The following is a 25,264-nucleotide window of genomic DNA, read 5'->3' as shown; positions in this document are numbered from 1 at the left end:
TTGTCTGCCTGTCTACTTCAAAGACTACTTTGTAGACGTACTGTAAATGTAACGTTTTGTTTTGTCAAAATTTAAACGTTCCAATAAACTACAATTTTGGCTTTTTGATTCAGAATTTTGGAACGTAAACAGTCTATGTGTTTGTGAATAATTGAATGATATGTTTGTTACAGGCTTTCGCTGGCTGGGGAGAACACCTGCGCACTGTGTACGAAAGAACGGACACCTACGTGCTGGACGATTTGACCATCAATTACCTTGGTTACTACACGGACAATGGTCAGTTCTGCTGTTTGTGTAATGGGTGTTGTTTACAAATGATGTCATAGTTTATAAATAGCAACCAATCAAAGTAATTAGAAAATTGGAGCGCGAATGCGAAAACGTCAGGTGACAGGAAAGTCGCAAGTCGCCATCTTAGCACAAGTTTTGTGTCTGAGGTCTTTTATGGTTGTACCTGAAGTTTGAAGTTCTTAGGTTCTGGTTAATGTGGCATTCTGTGCATTTCCGTTTGTCTAAGGACTAAATGAAAGCGTGAAGACACATACATGTGTGTAATTTGTTAAGGGTTTTGATGTGAGGGGCAATAATTTAACTATTTTGTCATATTTACCCTATTTGAAGTTAGTTTCATTGGTTTGTATTGACAGATAGACAGTTCCTTCTACATAGGCTACTCTCACTTGAAATTTTTTTAAAGTTAAAAAACAAAAGAATTCTTTACTTACCGATACAAGGACAGCACAATGATACGAATTTTCGCTTATAAAAGCTTCATCAGGTAACAAAAACAAAGGACAACAAAAAGCCCATCCGTTTTTTTTTATATATTTTTTTTATCTCAGTTGTACTGATTGCTATATTGAAACAAATGACTTGGAACGATTCAAAACACAGTTATACCTTTGTGTCAAAATGCTTGTTAAAGTGTAACTAAACAGACATTTTGAAGTGTCAGCTTTACTGAATTGCTTTATGTTTTGTCCAAGTATAGACCTGTAGAAGCGATACTGGACGATTTTTCCAACGTTTACTGTGTTTTCTGATTTACTACGATTTTTTAAAAGTGTTGAACCCATTTCAGATTTACCTGATTATCTGTTCTTGATTTGATACTTCCAAAGAACAAGTGGTACTTTGAGTTCCGGTTTTATGTTTTGACCAATCAGAATTTGGTTCCTAAATAAAATCGTCTGCTGCCTGTCCCAGCAGAGTCGGCAACAAGCACTGCTTGCCACATGTGTGATGTTACCAACAGAAATAGCCATAAATTGGGCAAGGTAGCAATGTAAATGAATTGGATCTAACTAATGTGCTTGTACTGCATCTCTGGCCTTTGAATTCACTCCAAATGTACTGGCTCAGCGTGAGAGGCAACATCCTGTCGAAGTCGTAAGCACGAGGCTGCCTGGGAGATTATTATTCGAAGAGCATGCTGAAACGGATTGTAAGTACAATATTTTACATGTTCTCGACATTTCTGTTGATCTTTCCTTCACTTTAATTGTTTCCTTGATTTAAAACCCTAGGGCTTGTATTTTCAGTTGTGATACTAAGCACGTATCTTTACCACAGTATCCGATCACTTCACACTTGAATTTTGGAATGATGAAGTGGAATTATTTCTGGATCTAATTTATTCCTTGTTCCCCCCCCCCTCTCGATTCCTTTTTTCGCCACATATGTATTGTCGTGTGAGGGGGTAGATGCGTGTACTGGCTGATTTTTTTATTTTTTTACTTCGGTCAGATACAGATGATTGGAAAAAAAAATTGTCAAGGATTTCAGAATTTAATAGATCTGTTCGAAGTTTTTACGGGATGGGTCCTGTTACAATACAGACTGAATGTGCCCAAGATGAACTTTTGATTAAACATACACACACAAATGAATCTCTTGAGTTTGTTATACGGCGAATGTCCAGTTTCCACCACCACGTCTGTGGTATGTTTTTATACTGTTTGATTGAATAGACTGACGTGCATTCTCTCGCAAATGTGCGCGCGTGTGTGTTTGTCTGTGCCTCAGACTTATTAATCAAAGACGATGTTGCACATTGCAGATCTATGCGACAGGAGCAAGTGGACAAGACAGCTACATTATTTGTCTGAGCGAAGATCCAACGGTAAGCTCTTTTAGCCGAAGACAGCGAGCCTGGGTGCATGCATGCAAGCTTCTATCATGTTCGTGTGAGTGCTGCAGGGCTATTAGACGACTTTTCATTATTCTTGATTTGGAGATCCATGCAGGGTATTAGAAAGTGCAGAATATACACATTTGAACAAATACGATGTGTGTTTGCTCTGAAAAAGAGAAAAGACGCAACAAACAAACATTGTATTTGTTTAAAGTATCACAAATATTTATTACCTGTATCTGCATGTTTTGATAATGATGAAAGGTAAATTACTTTGACGTGTGCTTTTTTTTTTAACCACACTGATAACGAATGATAGAAACACAGACACACTTAATAACATATCCACAAAAATTGTAACAATAAATGTAAGCTGAACAATGCCTGCAACACATTTCAGGCCTCAGAAGGAAGTAATTATGAGATTTAGACAGAGAGAGAAAGCCCAACACGAAACCAGTTGTGACATTTTTTATTTCATTATGTAATAATAAAAACACGACAACAACGTATTTCCTGTACTTATTTTCGTGCAATTATGGAGTGCAAAGCATGTCTAATTGAGTGGCATAAAGAGGCACAGTTGCATGAAAAACCAACTCGGATCTTGACTAGGATCAGGATTTTACATGGACACAACCTAGAATTTAACATCCTGGGGGGAGGGGGGTACTGCGCCTTTCACATCAAGATGTAAAGATCTATTTTAAATAATACTTATTAGAAGGGAACAAAATCAAACAAACTACAACAATCGTTCTGAGGGGAGAGAATTACCTCTTCCGAAGAAATTACCTCCCTTGCTTTTCTTGTCGTGACTTATGTAGAGTAAAGTGAATAGAAAGTGAATCAGTCAGTAACAAAAAAAAACCACAGCATTTCTTAACATCAATGAGGAGTCTTGAAGTATTTGTCAATGTTAATCTTGTATGCATAACAAACAATATATTACGGATTGATAATTAAAGAAAATCGTCTCTTCTACAGGGTTGACCCCCCTAAAAAGGACACCCACAACCATGCAAATTACTTCTGCATCTGTTGAACCAATTATTTTATATATGGTATTCATTAACTTCAGTTTATGTTCTGCCTTTCCAGTAAGTGACAATTTTGTAAATTGAATGGTCTGACTTTTATGCAATTTTAATTTTTTTCTCCAAATTCGGGGGTCGACTAAACAGAACGAGTTTTGACATTGAGCGGTAGCCATTTTTACCTAATTTAAACCCTTCAGGCTTTTACCTTTTTGATTATTTTGAATGTCTGAGTATGTAAAAACATCCCCTTCAACCCCCAGGCTATCGATGACCTGAAGAAAGCATGCAGTTACAGCTAGGTTCAGGGCAATCCTCAGACACGAAAGCGTTGGTGTCATTGGTGATGCAAAAGTTAGATAATGTAACCTACAAATTTGCCACTTTGTGAACTGCACATGCATAAAATCAAGTTTAAGTATGCTGAATATGAAGTTATCCAGTCAATTGGTGTAGAAGTTATAGCATTTCTGTCAGTTAACAGTATTTAAAATCTCTAAAGTAAAATCTGACATATTCGAAAGTTTTGCATAAACACCCAGACAATTTTTACGATACTCTGAGTCTCCTAAGCTTCTCCACTTCTCAGCCCTGTCTTCGAAATGAATTCGAATAAGGCAGTCAAAATAACTTAGTTTGGAGCACCCATCAATCAGAATAAGCATTAACTTTTGACACAGGAAATATCTTCTACCGAAAGCTCTCCTGGTTTTATTCTACATTTTTCCTGCATAATGGTAACAAATTTAATGATAAATCTAAACAACGAAGTGACTGTGGTAAGATGAACAAAGTTAAAAAACAAAGGATTACTGTAAATGGTTTACGAATCGAAATCTAAACAAGTTTTAATGATAAGTAAAATGATAAAAAAATAAAATTAAAAAAAGCTAACGTCCTCGCATTTGTCCAGAATTATTCCATGTTTAACATGGGAACAGAGGGATAATTGGTCTAAAGAATTTTTAAAAAGGAGGGTTAGGGACTGTCTGTATGCAATGCCCGCTATAGGTGAAAGACTTTTGTGGAAGCCATGGAAGAATGCATCGCTGTTGTGCTGGTTCAGCTTGAGGTCCTGTCCTAGCGAATATCCTGCACACACAAAAACACGACTTTTTAAGCCACTTATGTTGCATTCCGTGACATAGCTTTGTTAAAACCGTGTGCCTGATAATAATGACAGATTTTGTTGATATACATTTTTTTTAAGACACCCCATATAATATTGTTTGACAATCTCTTTCAACATAGTTTACGAATCACCAATGTGTATACAAACGCAAATAACCCACAGGTCAATAAATTACTTTCCAGAGAGAGAGAGAGAGAGAGAGAGAGAGAGAGAGAGAGAGAGAGAGAGAGAGAGAGAGAGAGAGAGAGAGAGAGAGATTAAAACTAGAAAATGTGTGCTATATAAAACAAGGATAATCTCTGTCAAATCTTCGCTTGTACCTACCTGCATGGTGTTTACTGCGCTATATATACACAACCTGTTTTATTTCTTTTTTTTTTTTTTTTTTTTTTTGGGGGGGGGAGGATGTTTTGTGATGAGGGTTTTTTCAAAGCCTTTACTGCTTTAGTCATTGAATCCACCCGACTTCGATTTATTGTTCAGTGATGGGTAATTGTGTGACCAACTATGTAAGTTAGTGATTGTTCTGGCTTCATACAATGACATTGCATTAATTTTATAAGTGTATGTGTGTGTGTTTCAGGCAAAAGCTGATATTACAGTCCTAGTTGTATGCAGTACCTCTGCTTCTTCGTTCAGGAATCAAAGTATACAATCTAAACCGATTATTTTGTTCAATAATGTTCAGCTTACCATCCCGAAGAAGGCAGTAACGTGCCGAGATATTGATTATAGATATTAACGTACCTAACCTGGTTACTGGTGTGTTTTCTTTTTATTTCAATAATGTAAATGTGTGACAACTTGCAGGGTACTTGATGTTCAGAGCAATTTTTCTGGCAAAAGACCTTTTATGGATCAAAGAAAACTTTTGTCATGGTGCACAAGTCAATCAATTTGGTTGATAAATAATTTGTGCTGCATTTTCCCTGGTTCCAAAACGTAGTATGTATTACCACATGTCCTTACCTGTCATTGGCATCACATGATTCTCTGCAAGCAGTCTTTTGTGGAAATACGTCATTTAACACTTGCACTTATATTAGGTGGCTGTGGAACGGTAGACATGCAACGACAACGAACAACAAAAGACAAAGTGTGGAGTACACTCATTTTTCTTAACATACGCTAAGTTTCTTTGAGAATGCTCCAAGTGAAAATCAGGGGTTCCTAGGCCTGATATCACAATTAAACAGCTTCTTCTCAGAATCAGGAGGGAAAAAACTGTTATATGGCGAGATGTCGTGACAAGAACAGACAGCAGCAGCAGCAACAACAACATTGCTAAATCGTCGCTTTAACAAAATTTCATGTTTAGCATCGCAGACAAAGCACGGCTACTGATCCGACCAAAGCCACACTTCATGCACGATGGGCACATTGTTATGGCCAGCTTGTTAACGTGCGCATTGTGTATGTTTTACATAGAATTGAATGTGTTTGTCGTTGTGTCTGTCATCTATCCTAGTCGTTTGATTTAGAATAAAGCAAACTTATTACAATGACGATTTTCTTCGGTTTTTGATGAAGGATTGGCATCAAGACTTTTCCTATTTTCCAACTCTGCCACCATACACTGGCCGTTCAGGTCTGCATGTCGACCACATGGTGTGTGATCAGATTTTTTTGACATGTTCACAATGCTTACATGACCACCAAATGGAAAATCAGTTGGTATTTGTTATGTTTTTGTGTTAGCACAATCTTCATACAAGTAAACAGAAACAGTTTTGTTGCAAACAGAGCCTTCATAAGAAAAAATGCTTCTAAGTCAAAATACATACCCTCTTTTTCGTATTGCGTAAAATATACCCATAAATTCTGGACATCATATTTTTATTTTTTTTCACAACAATGAAACCAAACTTTGGCATATGTTTTAGCAATATATTCACAATAAAACCTATGAGTTTGAAGGCTGCATCTTGTTTTGTTTATTTTTGAGAATTTTTTTGCAAACCCATGCAAATGGCCAGTTTCTGGGGAGAGACTGGGGAGATAATGGCCAGTATAGAAAGAGTTAATAAGTAAACTAATGTCAGAAGTAGGTATTTACCTTGTTTGCCTTCGCGTTCTTGATAGCCCGCTGCAGCATTTGTATCACTTCCCTTGACATTCAAAACGCCAATGTATTTCTGAAAGGAAAATAAAGATATTGACCGAAACATCACACAAGTGGTATATCATATGCTAGGTTATGTTTACAGTGCCTGTTCTACGACCACATCTGATTGTAATTTAAATAAAGAAAAACTGTATCCATTTATTACTTCTCTATTTGTGTGTGTGTTTGTGTGTGTGCAGGGGCGGATCACATCATTTTTAAGGGGGAGTTTCCAAATTTCTTTTAGGGACAATTTGACGACGCGAAGCGTTTAGTTGAAGACGCGAAGCGTTCAACCTCCTTGGGGGGGTCCGACAAATGTTGATAAAAACAAGGAAAATGGATCAATCTGAGCCAAGAAACATCCCCCAATACACCTTCCAAAAAAGAAAAATTTGAATCACAACAAGGACAATTAATCGATCTGGCGCAACCTGAGCAAACTAATTAGCCAACTTCTTTCCAAAATCGTCACTTAGAATACAAAGGCCGGCTCCTAAGTGGTCCGGAAACCCCGGAACCCCCCTCCGGATCCGCCCAGTGTGTGTGTGTGTGTGTGTGTGTGTGTGTGTGTGTGTGACCGATGACCGTCTCTAAATTCTAATCGTTGCGTTTGCATGGTAATAAAGTTTTAATACTGGATATGCCCATGAAAAAATATCATTTCTTGTTCATGTCATTGTGTGTGTGTGGCCAGGACCGTGACTTCTGCTTGCCTCGACGTCTTCAGAAAAGACACAAAATGCCAGCAGGCGTATGTTCTTGGAGCACTCAGTATGCCGTCATCTGCAAACAAATAAATACAAATTATTCAATTGTGTAAATAAAGAACAATCATTTTAATATTACAACAAAAAATTCATATAACTGTAGTCTTCACCAGAGACATCCACTACACTATCTTTAAATAAAACTGCCGTAAAAAATTGAAATACTATAAACCTTACCCCCACTCAGATCTATTTGGGATTATTCAAGTTTCAACCATGAAACGATGCCGGTTTGGACAGATCTGCTAGTTTGCCGCTGAAACTGAAATCAAAGGCGATCTTCAGAACTATTTCTAATCTTGTATTTGTGATTAATATAAAATACTGATCTTCCCAATAGAAGCTGATGTGTATACACATGACCAGGACAGGGCATTTTGTTACAGGGCATTTACGCAGACGTCGCAGTTCAAAATATCGTTTTAGATCTGATTTTGTACAGCAGCCTGTGTGATTCAGAATCGTCTGCCCTTTTTCGTTTTAACATTTTATGGACGATTCCTATGAGACTGCTCAATCATAACTGATGACAAATTCAGAAACAGATGATGGTTTCAAGTAGGCTACAGTAATGATTCGTTAAAAATGTCAAGCCACTCGTCGATCATTCACACTCAAAGAACCCAAGCCAAATCTGCTCTGGTTCCGAGCAGCTTTTTCCAACTGAGACCCTAATTGTTACGCATCTGCCGCGAAAAGATAGACCACAAACAAGCGGCACTGTACCATGCTTTCGTTTATGTTGCTAAACAGATTAAATGTGCATTGTAAATGTGCTTACAGCAAAGAAATGCATCCTTACTTACCACAAAAATACTGGTACCACATTCATCGCACTTGTGTCTTCTTACCAAAACCTATCGATATGTTTGTTTACGATATATTGGTAATTACTAACCGTTAACTATTTTTCAAAAATCTGAAATGACTTTTAAGAATCAAAGAAAGATTCGCTAAAACGGTTGACTTCAGAAAATAAGCAATATTTTTCTGAACCATGAAATAGAAATCGAAAACTCCGTTTGATCTTTTATTTTGGTAGATTGATGACAACAGCCGGAACTGAAAGTACCAGAACCAAAAATTAAGGGCATTAATCATGTAAACTAAGAAGATTGTCGTTCCTGGCGCGCACTTCACATGTCCGTCAAACAGTGTCCGAGTGAGAGAAATTTTTTTTTTTTTTCGCAGTTCGACAGTATATGAGGCCCTTCTTCATATCAAAGTGTAAAGGTTGCTGAACGATGTTTTTCCTTTTTGCTTGTTTAGTTACACTTTAAGGACCACAACACTATGTCTGTATTGATCTTGGTTTGCTTTTTTATTGATTGTTGTTATTGGTATTGTCTTTACACCCCCGGTATAGGGGTGTGTATAGGATTCGGTCCATGTGTTTGTTTGTTTGTGTTCGCATATAGATCTCAAGAATGAACGGACCGATCGTCACCAAACTTGGTGAACAGGTTCTATACATTCTTGAGACGGTCCTTACAAAAATTGGGACCAGTCAAACACACGGTTAGGGAGTTATTGGTGTGTATAGGATTCGGTCCATGTGTTTGTTTGTTTGTTTGTGTTCGCATATAGATCTCAAGAATGAACGGACCGATCGTCACCAAACTTGGTGAACAGGTTCTATACATTCCTGAGACGGTCCTTACAAAAATTGGGACCAGTCAAACACACGGTTAGGGAGTTATTGGTGTGTATAGGATTCGGTCCGTGTGTTTGTTTGTTTGTTTGTGTTCGCATATAGATCTCAAGAATGAACGGACCGATCGTCACCAAACTTGGTGAACAGGTTCTATACAATCCTGAGACGGTCCTTACAAAAATTGGGACCAGTCAAACACACGGTTAGGGAGTTATTGGTGGATTAAAATTATACAAGGACTTATAGAGGCACATCTTAATGGTCAAAGGGAAATAACCATTCTCACTCAGTCACTGCCACCAACTGAGAAGGTTATTTCCCTTTGACGGGGGTGTTTTTCCTACCTCGGAGGAATTTCTTGTTGTTGTTTGATTGGTTGCTCCATGAATCTTCTTCCTCTGCCAATTGGTATTGTCTTTATTGTTGGATTGGTTGCTCCATGAATCTTCTTCCTCTGCCAATTGGTATTGTCTTTGTTGTTTGATTGGTTACTCCATGGATCTTCTTCCTCTGCCAATTGGTATTGTCTTTGTTGTTTGATTGGTTTCTCCATGAATCTTCGTCCTCTGCCAATTGGTATTGTCTTTATTGTTGGATTGGTTACTCCATGAATCTTCTTCCTCTGCCAATTGGTATTGTCTTTGTTGTTTGATTGGTTGCTCCATGGATCTTCTTCCTCTGCCAATTGGTATTGTCTTTATTGTTGGATTGGTTACTCCATGGATCTTCTTCCTCTGCCAATTGGTATTGTCTTTGTTGTTTGATTGGTTGCTCCATGAATCTTCTTCCTCTGCCAATTGGTATTGTCTTTATTGTTGGATTGGTTACTCCATGAATCTTCTTCCTCTGCCAATTGGTATTGTCTTTATTGTTGGATTGGTTACTCCATGGATCTTCTTCCTCTGCCAATTGGTATTGTCTTTGTTGTTTGATTGGTTTCTCCATGAATCTTCTTCCTCTGCCAATTGGTATTGTCTTTATTGTTGGATTGGTTTCTCCATGAATCTTCTTCCTCTGCCAATTGGTATTGTCTTTGTTGTTTGATTGGTTTCTCCATGGATCTTCTTCCTCTGCCAATTGGTATTGTCTTTGTTGTTTGATTGGTTTCTCCATGAATCTTCTTCCTCTGCCAGGTGCATATTACTACTACCTGTCCGAGCCTCACAAGACCTACCAGGATACTATAATCGACGTCAAGGCCAACGCAGACCAGATCCAGATTCCTTACAAGTAAGTCTATTGATACAATTCCTTACAATACACTGTACATCACGTGCCGTTATTCGTTACTTAATTGTCATCCTCAAGAAGTCAGCGACAGTTTGACGAACATTTGATGAAGAATTTACCAACTCGTCAGTCCTAATATTGTTTTAGGTTGGCAAAAGCACCTCCTTAAGAATTAACCAGGGATTACGTTAATCGGAAATATCCGGTATTAAAATAAAAGACAAAAACCCGCTTTGAGGCAATTAGTAACAATTCTCCAGCTTTTCGTGTGTGTTTTTGTGTGTGGATTTTTCGGGTAATTGTTTTTTTCCTCAGGCTGTATCGGTGATTAAATTGGTGCTGATAAGATGTTGTTCGTAGGTTTTGGGTATTTTTTTGGCATTTGCAATGCCAAGGTTAAAAATGCTTTTACATTTTTAAAAAACTTTTTTCCATTGATTCAGATACATTCAGTATGACTCGTGGTGGTACTACAAGGGGTACGACAATGGCGTTAAAACATGGGAGGCAAGACCGGATATCTTTCCTAATGGCTTTCAGTGAGTAGGCGCCCTTCGCACGTTTTTAAAACAGACAAGGGGATACGGACGTACGCAAGCAGGCACGTACGCACGCATTCACGCACGCACACACGCATGTACACACGCACGTACACACGGACGCACGCACGCACGCACGCACACACACACACACACACACACACACTGACACACACACACCATGCACGGCACACACACACACACACCATGCACGGCACACACCCACGCACGCACGCACGCACGCACGCACGCACGAACAGTTTAGTAAAAGCAAAATACTAATTCTCAATAATTATTATGTCTCATCATTTCATTACAGTGGAACCCCCCTTTTAAGACCCCCTAATTTAAGACATATGATTACCTCCCCAATTAAACTAGGACCCTGTTTTTTCTGATTTTCTGTTCATAACTCCTCTATCCCCCCATTTTAAGAATTTCTGTTTTTGTGAGGCCTGATTCTCTCAGTATTGTTGTAAGTCTTTCAAGGGGGGGTTGCACTGTATTTGACACACTTATTCAGGTTCGTGTTCAACAAGACGGGTATTCCCGCTGTGGGCCACAACCGTTTCTGGTCCAACGACACCGTGTACGCCACGCAGAACGGCGGTCAGTACAACTTTATCGTGGAGTCCAGCACTGGTAAAGCCGTGCCCAATGACCAGGTCAGTTCCTTCTTCTGCGTTCATCGGTTTTCATGTGTATGTGTGTGTGTGTGTGTGTGTGTGTGTGTGTGTGTGTGTGTGTGTGTGTGTGTGTGTGTGACGGTGTGTGTACGTGTGTGTGTGCGTGCTAACCACTATTTAGTCAGCCATACTCCGTTTTCGGGGAATGCATGCTGGGTATTTTCGTGTTTCTAGAGCCCAGTGACCTCTGTAATATTGCCAAAAGGATTTATGTATTCACGAAGGGGGTTAAGGCACTAGCATGCTTTGTCATCATTTTCACGAGTTTTCATTCACAAGCACCTGGGAAATAAATCTCATGTTCCCCGGGGAATAAATCCCCGGTTACCATAGTTGCAGGAAGCCCTATTACATGGATAATCAAAAGCAAACCCAATAGAAACGCTCGAGGATTCTTCGGCTCTTTTCATTGGTGTTTCCCCAGACCTAAACAGACGACAAGACACTGCTTTGCAAAGTTCCAAAAACCAACTGGCAAACTGGCAAAAGTAAACAAAAAAACAAAACTACTTCAATAAATTCGTCACAAACAAATGAAACCTACCGATATGTTATGTCTTCTTACAAAGTCACGGAGTGCGTGTATCTGTGTTTCGATACACAGACGTTCGGAGAAACACGAACGTCAAGTTCAAGTAAAACGACACCTGACACACACATTTTGACCCGTGCACAATCAATCAATCAATCAATATGAAGCTTATATCGCGCGTATTCCGTGGGTACAGTTCTAAGCGCAGGTGGTTTTTTTCAGATTTTTTTAAAGATTTTTTTTATGCAATTTATATCGCGCACATATTCAAGGCGCAGGGATTTATTTATGCCGTGTGAGATGGAATTTTTTTTTACACAATACATCACGCATTCACATCGGCCAGCAGATCGCAGCCATTTCGGCGCATATCCTACTTTTCACGGCCTATTATTCCAAGTCACACGGGTATTTTGGTGGACATTTTTATCTATGCCTATACAATTTTACCAGGAAAGACCCTTTTGTCAATCGTGGGATCTTTAACGTGCACACCCCAATGTAGTGTACACGAAGGGACCTCGGTTTTTCGTCTCATCCGAAAGACTTGCACTTGAACCCACCACCTAGGTTAGGAAAGGGGGGAGAAAATTGCTAACGCCCTGACCCAGGGTCGAACTCGCAAACCGTCTCGCTTCCGAGCGCAAGTGCTTTACCACTCGGCCACCCAGACGTTGTATCGATAAACGAAGCACAAGTAAGAAACAATAATAAAAGCAAAGAAAATAGCAACACGATATGCAAACATCTAACAAAGCCGAGCAAGCAGAATGACAGGTCTAATGAAAAACAAAGAGGTACCGAGTCGGAAACAAGATTGCGATTCTTTCCTTCGCTGCACGACGCAAATCTTCTGTGACCTTTGACCAAACGTAGCTTCCACATTCGATCACCGTGCTCAGCTTAATATTTACAACAGAAATCCGAGGGGGTGGAATACCGAGATGAACCTACAGAAATGTGCATCCTCAAACCTGACATATTCATCCCAACTCATTTAATGAACTCAAAAACACAGAAAGTTGCTTTCACACGCCATCTTTGATTGCCAGTGGTTATCAAACCGGGACCCGTGTGGTTATCAGCACGGGACCCGTGTTTCAAAGCATGGCTCCCTGGGTTGATTGTGCACTTGTTTTCTCACTACCAAAATGATGACAAAAACGATGTTTGATGGTTTGTTGACAGACCAGCTTTTTTGTCGGTCCTCGGGGGGGCATATCGACTTTTGTTTCATATTTATTGACCGCGGCCTTCGGCCTTGGTCAATAAATATGAAACAAAAGACGATATGCTCCCCCTCGGACAGACAAAAAAGCTGGTCTGTCAACAACCCATCAAACATCTTATAATATCGAATTCGTACATATCTGCAATGGAGAATCATCAAGTAAGAACAATGTCACAAGTGTTATTCTTAGGAATGAACGGGGTGTGGATGTGTTTTGTTAACGTGTATTCCTTCTCGTTAATTTGTTATTTTTCCTTCTTCGTTTTATTGTTTTGTTGTCTGTATCTCACGCCGTTCGCCATGCACCTCACTTCTCCTTCGGGATTGTGACAAACAAAAAATACGGTGATTATTTCCAGAGATTCTGGAACGACCTTATGCGCAACGCGTCTGCCTGGGGTCTGCTGACGTACGAACAGGACTGGCTGAATGTGGAGTTTGACAGCGTACAAGCGCTGCACACTGACGTCACAATGGGTGACACGTGGCTGACTCAGATGGCGTCAGCAGCCGTGCAGAACAAGATGACTGTACAGTACTGCATGTCCGAGAGTCGTCACATCATGCACGCGCTACAAACCAATGTCGTCACACAGGTAATGACGTCAGAGTGATTTGTATTCAAGTAAGTAGGGAATTTTGTATTTTGAGTATTGAAGTAGTAAAGAATTTTAGAAGCAGATGGTTTAATGACATCACATTGCTTTGTATTCAAGTATCGAAGTAGTCAGCATTTAAACAGCAGCAGGGTAAATGACGTCACAGAGGTTAGTATTCAAATATCGAAATGCAAAGTTGTTGTTGTTGGAGTTGTTGTGTTTTCTTTAAAGGGAACATCCATATAGCAGAGGGTCCCAAATGAGGTATACATTTTCCCATAACGGACAACTCCATCCAACCGTACTTTTCTTTGTCAAGATAATGTTGAATTACAATAACTATGTTTGTATAAGCTTCTGATTGCCTTACAGACACGAGCAAGTGATGATTATCACCCTGGCAACCAGCAATGGAGGATCGGCGTGTCCTCCATATTTGCATACGCCATGAGAATCGCGCCTTTCAAAGACAACTTCTGGTCCACTTCTGACCAGCCGGGAAACCCATACAGTGAGTCTGAATAAAGTGGTTGCCGGGGAAACGACCGAATGCGCTGTACGGAACCGAGAAAAAAGTTGACGTCATTGTTCTCGTATAAAGCTGTGTTTCCATTTAGCGACGCGACGGCGGCACGATGGTTGCGGCGAGGTGGCGGCAGCGTCAAAACCGATCGCAACAGTAGTAACAAAGAACGCGTGTTTCCATATATGTGCGACGCGACGGCGGCGCGGCGGCGACGTACCGCGCGGCGACGGTTTGGCGTCAAGATATTGTTCGCTCTCTGCAGGGAGCGAAAAAAATTGCTGCCGCGCGATATTCGCGTCCAAAGAGGGCGTGGTCTAAGTATTCGGCTGTTTTCCCTGCAACTTCGTAAATGTGTTTAGTAAACAGAATGGTGAACATAGGGAGAGGATAGCGGAATGTTTGGGTATGAGGGAGAGAGAGAGAGAGAGAGAGAGAGAGAGAGAGAGAGAGAGAGAGAGAGAGAGAGAGAGAGAGAGAGAGAGAGAGAGAGAGAGAGAGAGAGAGCGTGTATGTTCCTGAGTTTGTCTGTAAGTGTGCGTACGCATGTGTGTGTGTGTGTGTGTGTGTGTGTGTGTGTGTGTGTGTGTGTGTGTGTGTGTGTGTGTGTGCGTGCGTGCATGCATCCGTCTGTGTGTGTGCGTGCGCACATGTTTGTTTGGATGTGTTCGTACACACGACTGTGTCAGTGATCTGTTTATTTGTTTTATCCAACTAGCTGTTTGTGTTTGTTTCAGAGCTGAGTGAACCAAACACAGAGACCCATCTTATAGCGTCTGTACTGAGCACAGGTCCTGTGGGTCCCAGTGATCGTATTGGTTACAGCAACGTCTCTCTCATCATGAGGTCAGTCTGACGTCACAATAGTTGATGTTACGTCATGTCAAATAGCTGAATTCGTATTTCTAACTGGACTTCATTTTCGAGGTTTAACATTTACATAACTATTTATCGCGCAAAGAATTATGGGACATCCATGATGGCGCTATCTAAACATCGTCTGCTGGAATGGATAAAAAACAAAACAAACAAAAACAAGAATGGTGAGTTATTAGAAGTTTTATTTAAAAAAAGAAAAATAAAACATTCACAAGTACATCGACCCAATGTTCTTTATAGTGGATAGACAGGCAAACAATTAATATGAGATGAAGGAATTTGATCTGATAATGGTTTTCGTCCGATCTCTGGCAAGAAATTACAAAAATAAGGTAATGACCAGATCATGTCTTTATCTCTCAGATGCTGCAATGCGGATGGATTAATCCTGAAGCCATCCAAACCCGCAACAGCCGTCGACGATCAAATCTACCAGGTGGGGTAACGACGTCTTAATCCTCCGCTTTTGCTTTATTCATTTCAAGAACAATAACAACGTTATAGGGGAAGGGCTCCTAATATGGACCACTTTTTGTTTCATGCTGATAACTAGCTTGTTTTCTTGCGAAGAAGTTTCATTTTGTGTTTGGTAGTCCTTCTCTCTTAGGTTAACCGTTAAGCCTAGAGTGAAATAGCATTGATAGACATTCACCAAAAATTAAATAAATAAAATATCACAAATGGTCCATATTAGGCGCCCAGGCTCCTAATATGGACCAGTGAAGCGGCCTTCGCGAATCACTGTAAAAAGCTCCCTATACTTCAAAATAACATGATACAACTTAGTGTACAAGTCAGACTAATTCAAATATGCTTTAGATTTATCGGTTTCGGGTTGATGAGAGCATTATTTGAAGCACACCAGGAAACTAAAAAAGCTTATTAAAAACAGAGTGAGAACAAGTGAAATTAGCAACTTCCACAAAAAGAAGACTTTTTGTTATATTTGTTTTAAATCTTGAGGGCTAGTTATAGGTTATTTCTAGCAAGCTTCTTAATGAATTAATAAAAATAGGCTTTAGCTTTTATTTTCTTCGATTTGTTGAAGGTGGTCCATATTAGGGGACTCGCACATACTTTGAGATTTTGCAAATATTTGTCATTGTTTGCAGTAGAAACTCGGGGTCAAAACTGCTGAAATGTAACAAATGCGGTCTTAGCTGTCATATATAGCAATTTTTGTGTGATAAAAGCTTTGGCTGTGGAAAGAAACGAGTCCGTTTTAGGCGGCAAATTTAGAGTGAACACTGCCAAAAATGAAAAAAGAGAAAAAGCCTAACGGTTTTGAGATTTGAACTTCTGCAACTGTTTTGACATGTGCAAGTTATCCAGAGAGGGTGAATACAGCGAATAACACTTTTTTGAGCGCTCTAGCGCCGTTAGTTTGTCAGAACAGGAGGTGGTCCATATTAGGAGCCGGTCCATATAGGAGCCCTTCCGCTGCAACAGTCTGCTTGTTAACGTTCTTAATGTTGTTATTGTTTGAAACGTGTTTCAAAGAAAATGAATAAAACACGCTTAAACCAAGAACAAGAACACGAATTTATTGCGCCGTATAGCATAACAGCCTTTGGAATGTGTCCTGGTGTGGAAACACTCATACATCCATACAAATATCCTTGCATATACGGCTAACGACGACGACAACAACAACAACAACAACAACAACAACAACAACAACAACAACAACAACAACAACAACAACAACAACAAGTCAAAGTCATTACCTAAAATGAATTCATTATCGTATTTTTAAAATAGTGTTGTGTATGAATGTATAACTGAATGTATATATGATAAAATTGCCTTTGCTCGCCTGCTTTTGCTTTCCTGCTTTTCTTCGATGTGGGATGTCAATCGACTTGTGTGCAATGACGTTGTATCACTTTACATAATACGAATGCAATATTTAAAGGTGCAGTCCTTCTCGTCATGCATTTACCCCAGCTTTTTTTTCTTTTTACATTTAGTCAAGTTTTGACTAAATGTTTTAACATAGAGGGGGTAATCGAGACGAGGGTCGTGGTGTATGTGTGTCTGTCTGTCTGTCTGTCTGTCTGTCTGTCTGTCTGGCTGTCTGTGTGTGTGTGTAGAGCGATTCAGACTAAACTACTGGACCGATCTTTATAAAATTTGACATGAGAGTTCCTGGGTATGATATCCTTAGACGTTTTTTTCATTTTTTTGATAAATGTCTTTGATGACGTCATATCCGGCTTTTCGTGAAAGTTGAGGCGGCACTGTCACGCTCTCATTTTTCAACCAAATTGGTTGAAATTTTGGTCAAGTAATCTCCGACGAAGCCCGGACTTCGGTATTGCATTTCAGCTTGGTGGCTTAAAAATTAATTAATGACTTTGGTCATTAAAAATCTGAAAATTGTAAAAAAAATTATTTTTTTATAAAACGATCCAAATTTACGTTCATCTTATTCTCCATCATTTTCTGATTCCAAAAACATATAAATATGTTATATTTGAATTAAAAACAAGCTCTGAAAATTAAAAATATAAAAATTATGATCAAAATTAAATTTTCCAAATCAATTTAAAAACACTTTCATCTTATTCCTTGTCGGTTCCTGATTCCAAAAACATATAGATATGATATGTTTGGATTGAAAACACGCTCAGAAAGTTAAAACGAAGAGAGGTACAGAAAAGCGTGCTATCCTTCTCAGCGCAACTACTACCCCGCTCTTCTTGTCAATTTCACTGCCTTTGCCATGAGCGGTGGACTGACGATGCTACGAGTATACGGTCTTGCTGCGTTGCATTGCGTTCAGTTTCATTCTGTGAGTTCGACAGCTACTTGACTAAATGTTGTATTTTCGCCTCACGCGACTTGTTTCTTTTTCATTACTTTATTGTCTCATCGCTTGGAAACTCGGGTCGCTTCCTCCCAGTGGAAAGCTAGCAGCAACAGAGTCGCGCTACACAGGGGCATGTATGCGTGTTTAGGTGTAATCAGCCACCTGCACTTATGGCAGAATGACGGAGGTCTTTTACGTGCCACAGTGGCGACATGGAGGTGGAACATGGCTACCGTCTCTGAGTCCGTTGCACATAAAGTTGACCCATGTCCGTCCCGGCCCGGATTCGAACCGGCGATCACAAGTCCAGTGTTCTACCAACTGAGCTACCGGGCCCTACCGCCCCCGCCCCCCCCCCCCCCCCCCCCCCCCCCCCATCGATATTGCGTCTTCCGCTTGGTCACATACCCGAGGGTATTCGGTAGTTTTAGGCGTCACCTTTTTCTCGGAAATAACTCGTGCATGTTGTGTTTTTTTGCGATGTGGAATTCGAAGAGTTGCGGTTTTTTTCTAACATACTGAGGCAAGCAAACCCACGTGACACTGTAGGCCGACCACTAGCGACTCGAGCGGCGTGTTTCCACACTGGCGTGGTCGGAGATCTGTGCACTCAGGGAAGCGATCACATTGTCAATGAAAAGTCATCTCGGATGTGAGTATTTTCGAACGAAAAGAGTATTGTATTGAGCGAACAGTGCAGAAAACCCCAGATTGGAGCTAATTATCACTGGGATGTCAGTCGTTCGTATGATATCACTGGCACTGAGTCACGTGTGGAGACACGCCGCTCGCTAGTGATTGGTCTGCAATCTCACGTGGTTGTTTGCCTTAGTATGTCTAAAAGCGGTGATCAACAGCTCCCACAATCAATACCAACTTGACAGTGAATTATTTCCGATCATCGTCTATTCTGCCGAAATGACGGCACATTTGTCATATATCTGAAATAAGTTTCGTTTTTTTATCCACTGCCCAAGCAAAACGACATTCATGCGGCTAACTGTGGTGATGCCTGTTGCAGACAGCGTTAGGCGGTTACTATAACAACGGTGTCTTTGGCGAGGTATGGACGACGTACAGTGAGGTTGGAGGTCTGAGGTTCGGCATCATCTTTGTTCCGGACATCACCGGAGAATACTTCATCACACCTAGCAAGGCAGGATTCAATATGGTGAGCGCCGTTTGTGGTTGTTTTTGTTGTTTTTGTGATAGTGGTGGTGGTGGCAAGGTCCTTTTTTTTGGGGGGGGGTGGGGCGGGGGGGGGGGGGGGGCTGCAAGTAATGACATCAAGAACGTCTTATGTACTTTTGGCATTGTTATCATCTTCTTAGGAGACAACAGCAGTTTACTGCTCTTTGATTTGCAGCTAGATGATTGTCTCCACTGGAGACCCCCCCCCCCCCCATTTCCACTCCCCCCCCCCCACAAAAAAAGGTTTTGGCTCGTATGTAACGTGTTTAAAAAAAATCTTTTGTTGTTGTTGTTGTTGTTGTTGTTGTTGTTGACCCAGGAGCCATCGTGTATGTGAAGCACATCCAATAATTATGTCGTATTTCGTCATTTGAATTACTCTTTTTTAGCATTGGTACAAATATTTGTTCTTGTGTTCTTGTGAACTTCTTCGTGTTCTTATCTTTTATGTTGTAAGCATGTAACGGGTTTCTGTTTAGGCTTTTGCCATAGAAGATTAGCCCTCTTATAATATAGCACTGCTTACTGATTTTATTGCCCTCGTTAATCAAAGCATTTTTGTATATCTCTTTGTCCCCCTCTCTCTCTCTCTCTCTCTCTCTCTCTCTCTCTCTCTCTCTCTCTCTCTCTCTCTCTCTCAACTGATTCAAAGTGAAACAGTTATTGTAACATTGTGGCAATTCGTAAATTGATTTATTCCGATATCTTAAACCACCCTAATTTAATCAATACATAAACGTTATCTTATAGCTTCACATGTATATTAGCATGCGTGTATGCAATTTATGCATGGAAAAAGATACGGGATACGATTCTCTTTTTATGATTGTTGTTTTTCTACACTTGACTTGCTATTTGTTTGCTTGCTGTTGTAACGTTGTTGTTTTTATTCAGGACCTCATGTTCTTATTGAACGTAACTTTGCACTCATTATTATCATTATTATTAGTATTATTAGTATCATTATTATTGTTTTATTGTTATTAATCTTATTACCATGAAATCATCATCATTGCCTTCATTGCTATTATCATTGTTACTTTTGCTATCTTTATACTTCATAGTTTTTATTTAGTTAATCTATAACTTTTGATTTGCTTTTGAATGTTACTTATTACCATATGTATGTTTCGTCAAATTCGTAGTGTCCATATACTCTTTTCATGTGTTGTTTTGTTCTCGTCTTTGTTTGCAAGGACAGATTGTAAGACTAGGCAATGCCTAAAATCTCCATCCTTCTGTAATAAAGTTTAATCAATCAATCAATCAATCAGTCTCTCTCTCTCTCTCTCTCTCTCTCTCTCTCTCTCTCTCTCTCTCTCTCTCTCTCTCTCTCTCTCACCTTCTCTCTCATATATTATTCTACCACATTCTATTGCGATAATCACAGTTTTAAATTAATGACCAATGCAGAAGTCAAAGACTTGACACATTTACTTGACAAACGCAGACCCAGAACCAGCTGATGGTGTTTGAAGCACACGACACAACGAGAAAGTTAGCAGCCTTCAGCGACCAGGCGCCACTTGGTATCATTGACTGTTACACTGCTCATCCCTGTCTCTATCACGTCACTCCGGTTCTGACGCAGAGGTGAGTTTTGTGTACTGTTTGGGATCATCTACTAGTATAGTTACCGCCCCTTTAACGCACGTGCAATTAATAATCAATGCACGTGCATAAAATAATAGTATTCATTACGCGTGTGAAAAATATTTTGCATTGATTATTTAGTGCACGTGCCCAGGTTATGAGCCAAACGGATTTCCATAGGTGTGTAGATTTCACTCCGACATGTGGCAGCTTCTGCACCTGTGGGACCCCGAGCGTTGGTAGGCGAGAGGGTGGCGAGACTACTAGTGCACAGCCCCTCTTCACCAGGAAATCCCCCCTGTGCTAGTCAAGCAAACAGGCTCTTGCTGAACCGTTTTCCACTCATCCGTCGCACAGACGGGAGACTCTTTCATATGAATAACTCTGTCTGTTTGTCAGTCAGGTTGTCCGTTTGTCCTTCTGTCCGCATTCAGGTGTTCATCTGCCGATTGAGCTGAAATTTGGTTTGGACCTTGAAAGCGGGGGACAAACGGTCGTAGGAAATTAAGTTTCAACCTACCCAGGTATATGGACAAAAAACATTGCCATAAAACCTTCACAACTGGGATTCCGTAACAACTTGTATTTTATATATTCTAATAGAAAAATATATGCATGCATATATGACATCAGTTTAAGTTAATAATAAAAACGGAATCTTAATTTAACAAAATAATGTCTTTTTTGCAGTCCCAAAGTGGTGCTGCTGGGAGAACTAGCCAAGGTCGTCCCCGTGTCCCCGCAGCGAGTTATTTCCATTGACGTCACAGGCAATGACGTCAAAGTGTCATTGAAGGGCGTGCCTAATGAGGTCGTGGCCTTCACATTCTCCGTTGATTCTAACATTGTGACAATCTCATGCACGTTCAGCTCGCGGGCTGCAGTTATAGACCTTACTGATAGGTCTTGTAAATGATTTCGAGACTTTGTTCAATGCAGTGCGATTTGTTATGTCCGTACTTCCGAAAGAAAGCCCTGAGCCAAGTAAAGTGTTGTTGTTGTTGTTTTTGTTTTTGTTTTATTTTTACAAATGTTTAGCTCTATATTTACATCTTTCAATATGCATCACTTATGGCATCACCCTGTAGTTTTGAAGTTCAGAATTACTGCTCGAATCCCCCTTCTTCGTAGTACACTATTTATCACCTTAATATTGCTCGTGTACCATGAGTTACGACGGTATACTAGCAAGTTGTTCTACTTAAAAATCATATCATCCGAACATAAAATAAAGAGAGTACTCGATGACAGCGATATGTCTGTGTCTGAGTGTATTTTGCTTGGTTCTTCTACGTTGTTGTCTTATACTGTGGAAAAACGGTTGTGTGGTGTCTGTGGCTGAGTGCATGTGTTTGTGCGTGCGTCGCGTTCGAGCTTACACGGTGGAGGTTCTTCAATGCTACACATTCAGACGTGCCGATTGTCTGATAAATGAGAAACCTTGAAGACCACACATGACCCAGACGTGACGTCGAAATAAAAACAAGGAGGCCAGTGACTCAATTCATCAACATTCAGTGTTCACCAGAGCCTGTGAGTGTTGGATGCAAGTACAGTACGCGCTTACACACACAGCCAAGCACGCGCACACACACGCACCAAAATACACACACAAATACACACACACATGTACACACACACGCACGCACACACACGCACACACACACACAAACCACACCCATGCACACACACATATATATACACACACACACACACACCGTGGCACACACACACTTACAGAAACATACACACACGCGCACGCACACACGTATCAACACACACAAAACACACTGACGGACGTATACACGCACCCACACTCACCCAGCCCTCCCTCTACACACACACACACACACACACGCAAACAAACAAACACACACACACACACACACACACATACACACACACACACACACACATAATAGATAATGAAAAAGAAATAACAGTTTACGATGAAAGGTAAGGCTACCTTTTTCAATCCACTTAAAAGCGAACCCACAATACTTTCTTTCTTTTTGCATTAAAAACAACAGATAAGATAACTAGGTATTCCGACGTCGCCAATGATATCTTGGGACATATATGTTTTCTTAAATCGTAATTAAGGACAATTTAGAATGTACTGGACAAATCGGCCTTCTCTTTGAATCCCTTCAAAACTTTTAACTCATATTGGAGATTTTTTCCTTTTTTTCTACTCTAAATTCCAAAAATAGAATGTACACACCACTATTGGGCAAACACAAAATATAACTGTAAGCTCCAAAATGTTCTTTGAACTAAGTCATTTTTTTGGAAAGTGTAATTAACATACATACACCAAAAAGAAACAAGTCTCCACGAAGTTCACATTAAAACAATTTCTCCAGACACAATGGGAAAAAAATCAAGACTTACTCTGGTACGCAATGTAATATTTTGTCCGTTATACATGATCATCAAACAAGTTTGTGCTGGTTTTGAAGTTAAGGCTATGCGTGCAAACATGTCATATCTTTGTACTAATAATCTGATACGGACGTGAATATTTCTGATTTTGGTTTTGGGGGTGTCTTTCTTTTATATAACAGTGTGTCTTTGCCTGCAACCATCCCCCCCCCCCCCCCCACCCATCTCACCCTCCCCTTTAGGATAAGACCGAAGGTCGTAAGCCGGGCCTCCAAGGCCATTTCTGCATTCACAATCACTATATAATGGAGCACAATACTTATTTGACGCAGCCCAATGATACCTGCGACTGTTGGCAAAAAAACAATGAATCTCTGTTTAATTCTTACTGTGCTTTTGCTTCTTGTCATTGCAGGTAAGCGATTATTGATAGAAAAGTGGATTTTTTTCTTGTCCACAAATTGTAATAGCATTATTATGTAAAAAGAGAAAAAACTTACCGTCGGTACAAATATTTCTTTTTGTGTTCTTGTGAACTTCTTCGTGTTCATATCTTTTATGTTGTAAAAATGTAACGGGTTTCTGAATGTTCTGTTAAAAAAAGGTAGAATGAAAGTTCTTTTGCTAAAATCTTTATTTTCTGAATTCTTGTTTTTTGCAATCATCTTTAACATCACATGCCCCTCCCCTGAGTTAACCTTGTATTGTTTCGTTCCACATAAAGTATCGCAACACGATGCCGTCAACACATATTCCCCCAGTGACGCAGACAACCTTGACGTCATCCTCTTCAATGACGGAAGCTTCAAGATCAACGTCAGAGGGCAGACCTGGTTGACCAGTGCTAACATGTTTTTCAACTCGAATGGCCGGACATACGCGCAGTGGAGAGATCTTATATTGTCCAACATTGACAAAATAAATGGATATGATACGACCGGTACTTACAAACAGACTACGTACACATTCGAAGCCGGACCGAGTAAAGTAAACGCAGCCGTCAGGGTTTACGATGCACATCCCATTGTGTATTTTACACAGGTGATTTCATTTGGTTCCTGGTGTAATTTTGTTTATGTCTGTTTCTGTCTGTCGGTCTCTGCTTTGCTCTCTCTGTCTCTCCCTGTCTGTCTGTCTGTCTGTGTCTGTCTGTGTCTGTCTGTCTGTTCGTCTGTTCGTCTGTCCGGAGAGAGCGGAAGAGAGAGAGAGAGAGAGAGAGAGAGAGAGAGAGAGAGAGAGAGAGAGAGAGAGAGAGAGAGAGAGAGAGGGAGAGAGATCGGAACTCAGAAAATGTAATCGCCAAAACTTGATAGTTCATTGCGATGGGGTGGTTGGGGGAGATGAAACCGGTTTCCGTGCATGTCCCGACATGGTATTGTCCGTGTCAGTTTGTGTATTGTCCGTTTGCTTTGTGTTTTGCAAGTAACACTGTTCTCCCAAATTTCTAGACGAGAACAAAAGTCCCAAAGAGAGAGAGAGAGAGAGAGAGAGAGAGAGAGAGAGAGAGAGAGAGAGAGAGAGAGAGAGAGAGAGAGAGAGAGAGAGAGAGAGAGAGAGCTCTGTTGGACAAAATACAAATAAAGGATGAGAACACAGGGCAGGTATGTGCAACCAATAGACAATACCTGTCAAAAACCGTTTACATTATTGTGGTCGTACCCTCCGCTATGCATTCGATTTTACTTTTCCACATTGAAAACAAACTTTCACTGCAGTATTACGTATCACGTACGTGCATTTATCCCAACAAGGAATCAGTACTCTGACAAGGGAGACAACAGTCCTTGAACTTGGAGCAAGCTGAGCGCCTCCCCTGGAGACCATTCCTCTAATTATTTAGCTGGTTATTTAGCTTGTATCTAACGATTGCTTTAATGGTGTGTTTTTTTAAAGGAAAATGTCCGATAATCAGGGGGAAATTAATCCGCAAAATTGAAAATAAAATTTCACCTGCATTATCTTTGGGCCTTTTTAGCGTGTACATTGTCCTTACTCTAGATCTTTTCTGTATTTCCTGACTGTTTCCAGACTTTCGAGAACGGTGCCAACAGAACTAAGGCTGCTAGCCCAATCAATAAGACCATTTCCGGTTTCCCGTCATTCCAAGTCAAAGGCGTGACGACAGCTCAGGGACCACTGGGATACCTTGCCTATTGTGGCTATCACACGGGGGACAAAAGCAAGGCGTTCGGCATGTAAGTCGTCTTCACGGTTTGAAACATCGTCAAGG

At 40.3% G+C, this 25,264-nt stretch overlaps 2 protein-coding genes and 1 long non-coding RNA gene across 3 annotated transcripts in view; 2 read left to right on the top strand and 1 right to left on the bottom strand.

Annotated features, from left to right (window-relative positions):
* LOC138964682 (uncharacterized) overlaps positions 1–21,905 on the top strand; it is a 27,906-nt gene extending 6,001 nt beyond the window's left edge. Inside the window, exons 5-15 of the mRNA XM_070336705.1 lie at positions 174–279; positions 9,968–10,064; positions 10,508–10,603; positions 11,127–11,268; positions 13,412–13,648; positions 14,024–14,162; positions 14,912–15,020; positions 15,417–15,489; positions 18,887–19,036; positions 20,507–20,649; positions 21,340–21,905. Of these exons, the coding sequence (XP_070192806.1) occupies positions 174–279; positions 9,968–10,064; positions 10,508–10,603; positions 11,127–11,268; positions 13,412–13,648; positions 14,024–14,162; positions 14,912–15,020; positions 15,417–15,489; positions 18,887–19,036; positions 20,507–20,649; positions 21,340–21,565 (1,518 nt within the window). The 3' untranslated portion in view covers positions 21,566–21,905. The remainder of the gene's footprint in view (positions 1–173; positions 280–9,967; positions 10,065–10,507; positions 10,604–11,126; positions 11,269–13,411; positions 13,649–14,023; positions 14,163–14,911; positions 15,021–15,416; positions 15,490–18,886; positions 19,037–20,506; positions 20,650–21,339) is intronic.
* Positions 2,596–6,501, bottom strand: LOC138964683 (uncharacterized). Its single transcript, XR_011455180.1, has 2 exons — positions 6,363–6,501; positions 2,596–4,266 (listed from the first exon to the last, which is right to left on the bottom strand). It is a non-coding gene; the product is annotated as an uncharacterized lncRNA (long non-coding RNA).
* A 1,374-nt stretch (positions 21,906–23,279) lies between the features above and the next one.
* The window catches only part of LOC138964680 (uncharacterized), a 31,131-nt gene continuing 29,146 nt past the window's right edge, over positions 23,280–25,264 (top strand). The window contains exons 1-3 of the mRNA XM_070336704.1: positions 23,280–23,449; positions 23,759–24,075; positions 25,063–25,229. Of these exons, the coding sequence (XP_070192805.1) occupies positions 23,371–23,449; positions 23,759–24,075; positions 25,063–25,229 (563 nt within the window). The 5' untranslated portion in view covers positions 23,280–23,370. The remainder of the gene's footprint in view (positions 23,450–23,758; positions 24,076–25,062; positions 25,230–25,264) is intronic.

Source organism: Littorina saxatilis, linkage group LG4 (assembly GCF_037325665.1).
Source record: "Littorina saxatilis isolate snail1 linkage group LG4, US_GU_Lsax_2.0, whole genome shotgun sequence".
NCBI lineage: Eukaryota > Metazoa > Mollusca > Gastropoda > Littorinimorpha > Littorinidae > Littorina > Littorina saxatilis.
Note: the sequence above shows the minus strand (reverse complement) of the source record. Positions and strands in the feature narration are given on the sequence as shown.